Source organism: Pleuronectes platessa, chromosome 5, assembly GCF_947347685.1.
Source record: "Pleuronectes platessa chromosome 5, fPlePla1.1, whole genome shotgun sequence".
In the NCBI taxonomy this organism is placed as follows: Eukaryota; Metazoa; Chordata; class Actinopteri; order Pleuronectiformes; family Pleuronectidae; genus Pleuronectes; species Pleuronectes platessa.
Window position 1 is genome coordinate 24,117,538 of NC_070630.1, and position 9,468 is coordinate 24,127,005.

General features: G+C 42.7%; 1 protein-coding gene across 1 annotated transcript in view; it reads left to right on the plus strand.

Annotated features, from left to right (window-relative positions):
- Nucleotides 1-755: 755 nt before the first annotated feature.
- Nucleotides 756-9,468, plus strand: part of LOC128439741 (period circadian protein homolog 2-like) — a 15,883-nt gene continuing 7,170 nt past the window's right edge. The window contains 10 exon segments of the mRNA XM_053422130.1: nucleotides 756-871; nucleotides 4,040-4,610; nucleotides 5,653-5,745; nucleotides 5,908-6,062; nucleotides 6,348-6,469; nucleotides 6,627-6,828; nucleotides 7,723-7,774; nucleotides 8,167-8,309; nucleotides 9,035-9,113; nucleotides 9,213-9,343. Coding sequence (XP_053278105.1) covers nucleotides 4,156-4,610; nucleotides 5,653-5,745; nucleotides 5,908-6,062; nucleotides 6,348-6,469; nucleotides 6,627-6,828; nucleotides 7,723-7,774; nucleotides 8,167-8,309; nucleotides 9,035-9,113; nucleotides 9,213-9,343 — 1,432 coding nt within the window. The 5' untranslated portion in view covers nucleotides 756-871; nucleotides 4,040-4,155.

Here is a 9,468-nt window from a genome sequence, read left to right on the forward strand (position 1 = left end):
ATGACGCAAGATAGATAGAGGGACAGGTTACAGCATCGCTTGTGTTTGTAAAATCCTCTTTTTAATGTCTCTAAATCAGCGGTGACTGTATCATTTATCTATTTTCTCTTGAATAGCGAATCCAAGAGAAGTTCCATGTGTTCTTCTTCCCGGAGAAAAGGGGAAGCAAGCGGAGCATGTGACCATGGAGAGAACCCGCCTGCTCATTCATACTCTCCCTCTGCAGCTGTGCAGCAGTCATGTATGTTAGAACTGACATATGTGTAATACATGTCTCTACGGGACCCTCCTTAACTTGCTGGGTCGACTTCTTCTTTCTACAGCAGTAAATGTTTGCATCGCGTTCATGAGAGCTGATTAGAATCCGACGCTTTTATAAGTAATGCCGATCATGGCTGTCGATCCCTGGTCGTCTCATGTCTGCAACCTTCTGTTTTTCCTCATTTATGTAATTTCAACACTAGACACGTTGTTTTGGATTCGCAATAATTCACAGTCTCGCGGCACCATTCACATAACATGGGGTTCCACGTGCAGCCACTGCCTTGTTTATGTAAAGCGACGGACGGGGCTCCGGACCAATGAACGAGCGCCGCCGCGATGCCGTCAAGTTCGCCATGGAGACCCTCAGCTAGCGGCCAATCGGCTGGCGCCGGGGAAGGAGCCCGAATTGAGGTCGCGAGGCGAGCTCTGTGATTGGCCGGCGGGGCAGAGCCGGAGGGAGGCGGGGCGGGTCCTGAGACCACTGTGTCAGCGCGGCTCCCATCGAGGGACAGTTCATGTGAAACCGAGCGCTTCACCCGTCGAACCGCTTCACGCTTACCGGACACCGAGCTCCACCGGAGAGACGACCCTCACCTCCGCAGCGCAGGTGGGTGCGTCTTATCTTCCAGCCGCTGGTTCGAGCGAAACAAGGCAACAAGTTGCATAGCTGAAGCCTGCGCATACGACGGCTGTCTTTTTCTGCTTATCTTTCTAAATAATGTCTCCTTCACCGTTTCTCTCCCCACCTGTGTGAGGACAATGTCCCCGAGTGCTGCGGCTCCTCCGCGGGGAACATGTCGCCGGTTCGTGGCGGGTCTCCTCGGCGCTTCATCCTCTTATACAGAACTGTGTCAGTGTACCGTGCGGCGGATGCAGGTCAACCTGTGTGCGGTTTCTGGATAGCAGGTCAATGGCAGCTCGATGTGTGATGGAAGTAATGTTCCCATTAACACAAATTGTTGCGTTTAACTGAATTAGACACATTTTAGACAAATGTCATTCAGCGGATATTAAGTGTCCGAATCGGTTGATAGGTGTTATTTCTAGCTCCGCGCAGTAAGTTGCGTCCTGCTCTCACACACATACACACACACACACACACACACACACACACACACACACACTCTCACTAACCTGTGGATTCTAGGTCGACGCATTAATCCAGTGTTTTGATGTTAAATAACTGATCTGTATGTCGCTGCTGGAGCTTCATTAGATAACCACTGGGAGACTTGATGCTGGTTTTGACCCCTTTATTTGCACATTTATATGACAACATTACAAATAATAACATATTGAGAGGTGTAGTGTAATGGCAACTACTGACATGTGTGTCACTTTCATTTCAAAGCGACTTAAAAAAAGTACTTTCAACATCTATGAGGGGGAGTTGAGGGGTTCAGACTGAGGATCGAACCGGCGACCCTGTGGTTGGACAAGCCGCTCTACCCCTAGCCACTCTCAATACGCAAACACTCGTGTAGACTTGACATGAGGGAATCTTGTGTAATTTCAGTGTCAGATTTCAATGCTCCTCTCATTCGCTGGTTCCAGGTGAAAACGTGTGGTTTTATGAAACAAGGCTGCCACTGCTCCATCTCCATGTGGGTGGAGCAGCAGCGGCTGCATAAGACCTCAGATCTGTGCTAGTGTGTTGGTAGTATAAGCGCGTAAGCTGGATTTCTTTTTCATTATGTCACTCTGCTGTTCTGCTTCTGAGGGTTGCATGCTGGCGTTGCCCGCAATAATGTTTTGCTTGTGCTGATAGTGAGCCCGAATGGAATGGAACAGATCAATATTCTGGCTGCTTGCATAAGTTTTGAGGTCACAGCTCTTTAACTAAAATGATGCCAACACGAAAACAAACCTCTCCATTTTTCGCCCTTGTTATATTTTAAGTGGCAGCGTTTCCTGTTTACCTAGTTTTATAATATTTTGAAGCATTTATGGTTGGCTTTTCAAGGCTTCATCCCCCTGCTGCATAGACTCCACACTGTTTCATGTAAACTGACTGAGTAATAAGTATCTTGGACTTGTATATTGTTATTGTTAATAATAATGTGATTTGAGTGATATGCTCTCTATCATGAAGTTAGACTTCATATTTTCGTTGCTTTTTGTTTTGCCCTATTTCTAAATGATGCCTGTATGTCTGATCAAATCAAATGATATAACATGCTCTCAACGATAACGACCCTTGATTGGCTGACATCATGGTAACCTGTTGTTGGTCCTGGTTGGCCCCTTGCAGCAGCCAATAGAAAGTCGACTTCGAGAACTTGGCTCCAGCTTCTGCTAAATTCCAGAGTGGGTCATTTTCTAAGGTGGCAGCGGATGAGTTGTGTCTGGAAAGTCTGCTGGTCCTTTTATTTGTGGCTCTTTAAAGGAGCCAGAAGCGTATATTAAATATAGAGAAGTTATGTAAAGCAGCTATGTAAAGAGTGCAGAATAGACATGTTACTGAATGTACACACTTATAAAAGGAGCTGCAACCAAGAACGGTGAAATATTTTAGATTCGGCTCCCGTCCCTGTTGCCAGGGTTTCTGGTCAGGGCTGAAATGGATATAATTCGCCAGTTTAAAGTTGTAGGGCACTTAAGTTTTTCCAGCTGTTCTTTAAATTAACATAATTCAATGTCTCGGTATGTCTAAAATTTCACACTCGAACAAATAAAAATATTGGCAGATGTCAAAAAAAGGGATCAGAAACAAAATTGAATATCAATATTCAATATCTCTTATTTAAAGAATGACTTCTTTCTCATTATGTTGCCTCCCTAATTTTTCTGACATCAACACACAGTCATGAAAAGAAGCTGCCTGGAAAAACTGTTGAACATCGCTCTATGCACGAAGATGCTAAGGAACACTGCACTGTTGTGTGTGAGCTTTCCAGCAATTATACCAAACCTTTCGTTGTAATTTTAGTTTAAAATCATCTTCAAAGAGTTATGTGATGCTTGGGCCCAGAGGGGGGGTCACCTTGTGCTCAGTGGACCGCTGCAGTTTAAGTAAAGAGGTGTAAACTATGGTGTACATAGGCTGAACTACCTTTGTTTACTGTGGACCTACTTTGCTTTCCTCTTGTGTTTTTATCAGGCTAATTTATTGCACAGATGTTACCAGTGAAATTCAGTTGTCAGGCTTTGTGTAAGTTGGTGTATTGGGATTTTTAATACATAACACGACAAACAATTATCTCCTGGCACGCATGATAATATTGTAACTTGTGATGCAGAGGCAGAGCTGTCTTTTTGTTTCTATTAGTTCATTAGCGATGAGAGGGAGCGGCATCGGCTGCAGGGAAAAGGGACGGCTTGAATAGCACAAATGATTTCAAGCATTTTGTCTTTCCAGCATTCATATGAGTCATGATTGAAAGTCAATGGTTTTGTTTGTGAGCTATTTCCACTTCCGCAGACCTTGTGAAAAAGAGAAATTTAACTGGATCAAACTGTTCCAGGGCTTGAATCCACACAGAAAGGGCAAACTGCTGCCTTTTTAACTGTGCTGTTACTGTGTGTGTATGTGTGTGCAACAACAAGAGCGCTTTATCTGCACTGCTTCATGTCTGTCTTCAAAAAAAGGCTGACATCAAAGGCTGCACTGACTGAGTGTGGTCAAACTGCATACTTGATGATTTAATTTAATGCCCATTGATTGGGTCTAACTTTAGAACCAACTCTTAATCTTCCATTTACAGAAGTCCACTTTATTGTTAACAGTTTGTCAAAGTAATATTTCCCCTGTGTCTGTTTTATTTTCCTCCTTCAGACTGCATCTAACCTTCAGAGGCATCAAGTCTTTCTACGTCCCAGTGCCACACTCTTCGTAGCATTTCCAGGTTGAAGGTGACCTGATCGCCACTCATTTGCCCATTGCTCCATCCCATGTCTGAGGACAGGGATCCAAAGCACTACCTGTACTCAACCCTGGACAGTCTTAAGCGGAACCGGGAAAGGGTCAGCTTTCGCATGGAGGAAGAATCAGGCTCTCCCTGCGGCTCCATTAGCCAACTTCACCATATGGCCAACAGTTACAACGAGGGTTGTGGGCGGCGGGATGGGGTCCAGCTGGAACCACAGCTGGGTTTGGCCTCCGAGGGGAGCGACAGCAGCCATGAACACCCGGCCTCGGCAGGCTCCCCTCATGACGATAGGAAGCGGGCGCGCCCGACCTTACACGAAGATGTAGAGATGGGTGGCAGCGGCTCAAGTGGGAGCGGGACAGAATCCCACGGTAACGAATCGCACGGCAATGATTCCCATGGCAATGAATCTGTGGGCAGCTCCAGTGGCAATGGCAAGGACTCGGCCCTCCATGAGTCGTCAGCAAGCAACAAGAGGTGAGGACACATCTTGTAGTAAGTGAAGTACTTATCCATCACAAAGGGGGAGCGGACAATCTCCGTCACTGAAGTAGGGTTCATTAAATGTAATTGAAGGCCCCATTTTTTCGAAGTTATGTTTGTCTGAGTCACTGTTGTTATGCAGTTACAGCGACTGTCAGAATGAGAGGAGCAGTGGGAGTTGTATTCCTCAGTACGAGACAAAAACATTACTCTTGGCCCAGTTTCATGTAGAGTGAATTGTAATCACATTCCAAAGTGAAAACAAAGATATTTACTGATATATCAACAGATACTCAAATAAAACCTTGTGTAGATGATGATAGAATGATTTTGAAACAAATTCTGTTTTTAATAAGTTTTTAACCCAAAGCAATTCAGAGATATCAGGCTTTAAATAGCATGTCCCCATGTTATCAGTTTGAATAATGTTTTCACCCCTTTTGTTTGAACAAAACAGCACAATTACTTTTACATAACCAAGTACTAATGTTATCTCAACCAAAGTACAATCCAGTATGATGTAGACAAAAATGAAGCTCAAATATCAATATAGAATCAATACTTCATTGAAACCACAAACAAGGAATTTAAGAACTATTTTATGATGTTCTGTTATGTTGTGAGTATATTTAATTGCTTGATTACAAAATTTGTATCAGACAATCGATGACCTGCCCTGCATCATCAATAGCTATATGTATGAAACGTGTTTCAAACAAAATCAGCAGTTAAAAACACATTTATTTATTTCCTTAGCCGTCGTCCTTGTTCCAGATTTCATATACTGGAAAAAAGAGTTGGGCCCAGTTATTTATTCCATGTTAGCTACTCTCAATATTTGTGTGGACTAATTCATTCAGAGAATACAGATGGTATTTTTATAGCACACTCTATAACACCAGGTCCCTGACTCACTTGATATGTGTAGTCTAATGTGTTGTTTTTCTGGAAATCTAGCTGTTCTTTCATAATGCTCTGTTGAAGGGTCACTCTGTACCCCGTCTTACATAACATGACCTCTTGTTTCTGGTTCCAGCTCCAACTCTCACAGCCCGTCGCCGCCTAGCAGCTCCAACGCCTTCAGTCTGTTGAGCTCCGAGCAGGACAACCCGTCAACCAGCGGCTGCAGGTTTGTACACCTCTCACATTGCCCCGACCTCAGCGTACACGCACAATTAGCATACCCCATATATTAGCTACCCCTCCTCCTCATCACACTCTAGAGTGTGAAAGTGCTAATGAGACCTTGTCATTTTGATACACGTGTATCTGTCTCATGTACGCCCTGCAGCAGCGAACAGTCGGCCAAGGCTAAGACTCAGAAGGAGCTTTTCAAGACCCTCAAGGCGCTAAAGATGCACTTGCAATCGGAGAAAAGGAGCAAGGGCAAGTCCAGCACCATCAACACGCTCAAGTATGCACTGCGATGTGTCAAACAGGTGAAAGGTAAGAGATACCTCTCTTTTCATGCACATGATCGCACACTTATTCACATGATCAGTGTTGGTGATGATTGACGAATGCACTATTATGATCCTTTTCTTTAGTTTAATAAATATTTTTGAGGGATTTTGACCAATCAAGGGGCATCCATTCAGAATCATGTTCCCCGATTTCTGAATGTGGATGTAGCATTAAAGTCTTGTATAGTATTGAGATGCAAGCATCTTACTCGCCACATACAATGTGAATTGATTTTTGCATTGATCCATGTCTACTTTTGTTTTGCAGCCAATGAGGAATACTACCAGATGCTGATGATCAACGACAGCCAGCCATCAGGGTTTGATGTATCATCCTACACCATTGAGGAAATCAACCGCATCACATCTGAATACACCATGAAAAACAATGTAAGTAGCTCTAATCTCCAGTTGAGGGCAATGCAAAAATTGGCTTATAATATAAAGTAATTATTTACTTGATCCAAACAGAATAGTTATCTGGGTCATCCTGAAATGAAAAGACACTTAACAGATTGGTTTTGATTCCGACTTTTTTCCCCTGTAGGATATATTTGCAGTTGCCGTCTCACTCATCACAGGAAAGATTGTTTACATCTCAGACCAGGCGGCATCCATTTTGAACTGCAAGCGGGAACGCTTCAACAATGCCAAGTTTGTGGAGTTCCTAACGCCACAGGACGTCAGCGTGTTCTACAGCTTCACCACGCCCTATCGGTTGCCCTCTTGGAGTATGTGCACTGGAACAGGTACCAGACTCAAAACTAAATTCATATAACTTAACCTAAGTTCTTTTCACAGACTAAGTGACAAACTGGAGCAACACAGTACCAGACGTTGTGAATGTAGCTATTAGATTTCCATCTCCCTCGAGGGACACGTGTAACACCCACAACACCTCAATATACACGGGTGCTATTTTTCCTCATGTAACCCCCCCCCCCCCCCCCCCCCACCCACCCCCCCCCCACCCCACCCTCATGCACACACATGCTCATACACGCATATCACATATTTCATTAACATGCCTAATCGCATATTATCGACCTCACACCTTCTCAAACACCTGCCACATATTTGGTAAGGGCTTTATTTGGTACATGTGCGTAAATCAAATGCAAACCAGCCCATAAGCTGTGAGATAACTCAGATTGTGAAAAGCAACATAGAAAACTGCCAGTAAACTGAACACGCTGATATCTTCCCGCCACACCAATTGACTAGTAGTGATAAGTGTACTATATTCAAGCTGTAATATTCACGTATTTACAGTCTAGAGTGAATTTAGAAAGGGACTCCATACTTCCTGGAATTCATTGTTTGAATCCTCAAGTGAATATTGATAGATTCTTTTTCAAGTTTTAAGCTGGACATGACATCAGTCACTCTTCCTTTTAATGCTCTTTTAATAATTTAATAATTAACAAGACTTAACCACTTGTGCTATAGTTGATTGTGTCATCTCACTTTAACAGCAATTGTCTAAGTGATTACTCAGCAGCTTCCTGTTTAAATAGAAAGTTATTTATAGTGCTTTCTCCCTAGTGGTCTTCAAGCTTGAGTGGCATAACTGTGTGGAGTATGAGTTCATCCATGCATTGGGTGATGCACTCATCCCACTTTGTCCCCTGTCCCTTATTTAGAGTCGTCTCCCACGGAGTGCATGCAGGAGAAGTCCTTCTTCTGCCGCATCAGGTCAGTAACAGCAGCTTCTCTGATCCAAAGTTTCCTCTGAGTCGTAGCAGGAGGTCAGTGAGCAGGGAGGAAGTCAGCAGCTGTGAGCTTTTGAACTGGAGCTAAAATGTAAAAATAAACAGCTTGAATGTACAATTTTTCGGCAGGATCCATCGTAATCATATACTTGATCTATGACTATAATATATATTTTAATAAGAGTTAAAGAGCAACTGAAACTAGAATTAATTTAAGAACGACTTACTAAGCTTACTTTAATAAATGTTATTCTTATTTTTTCTCTATCCGCTCTTTGAAGCAACAAAGTTAAATTGTCAGTTTTTAGGCAGACTGGTACAAATCTGGACGAATAGTGAATTGTTTTATAATACTGTGGGTGTTATGTGTTTCAGTGGAGGTAAGGAGCGTGAAGGGGATCTTCAGTATTATCCATTCCGTATGACTCCCTACCTCATGAAAGTCCAGGATGCTGAGCTGGCTGAGGAACAGTTCTGCTGCCTCCTGCTGGCTGAAAGGGTGCACTCTGGATATGAAGGCGAGTCCCACAACCACAAACACATGCTGTCACGCACATATGGATTGGACATTTTGACATGCACTAATAATGATGTCTCATGTAATACATATTATGGCACATTACTAAATTTGCTGTGTCGCTGGTGTGTGACAAACAAGTCATCTACTGAAAATACAAAACTGGACTCAATGGCTGTGTTTACCTCTAAAAACAATAATAGGAATAACCTGGAAACACTGCATAATTCAGAATGGTGCTACAAATTATTCATGAGAAACAAATCATGGTGGGCAAAGACATTTTTGATTTGATATTGAGTATTTGCAGCAATATTGTATCAAAGTAATATGATACTAAGTTCTAATAATGAATTTTAATCTTGGGATCAAATTATGAATAAATCACACCGCTCATTTCAATAGAAACATATTTAGTGTAAATTTTTCAAATGAGCTACTTTGATTATAATAATGGGTTGATGTTGCACATTTCTATTCAATTTTGCCCCCTTTGGTAATGAGTTTGATATACAGACCGATGATAGTAAAGCTAATCTTGATTTACGTGCCATTAAAAGTTCAGTCAAAACAAAAATACATATAATTAAATCAAGCATGCCTTTTGTAATCCCCATTCCCAATCCAGCCTCTCCTGCATGACAACACAGAGTAATGCGGTTTAGGGAAAATAATTTCATTCGAAAATGTGTGAATGAATAATAATAACTCTCTTTCTCTCGACAGCTCCCAGAATCCCCCCTGACAAGCGCATCTTCACCACCACACACACGCCTAACTGTGTGTTCCAGGATGTGGATGAGAGGTCAGTGGATTGAACGTGCTATAATTCTACAGAAGTACTGTACTGCTATACTGTCATGTCTTGTGTGAGCTAAGGGCAGTTTCCTACTTTGTCAGAAAGAGTAATTATGGTTGTTTCTCCTTCAGGCTGTTCTCTGCTGGGTTACCTCCCTCAGGACCTGATCGGGACCTCTCTGCTGCTCAATCTGCACCCTAGTGATCGACCCTTAATGCTGGCTGTTCACCGCAAGAGTAAGAACCTCTTTCATTCACTTGATCTTCTCATTAGAGTCTGTTTTCTAAAGTTCAGTTCAGTAGTTATTTAAATGATTTGACACCTGACATATTTTGGCAAGTAAAAAACTGCTTGGTTTATG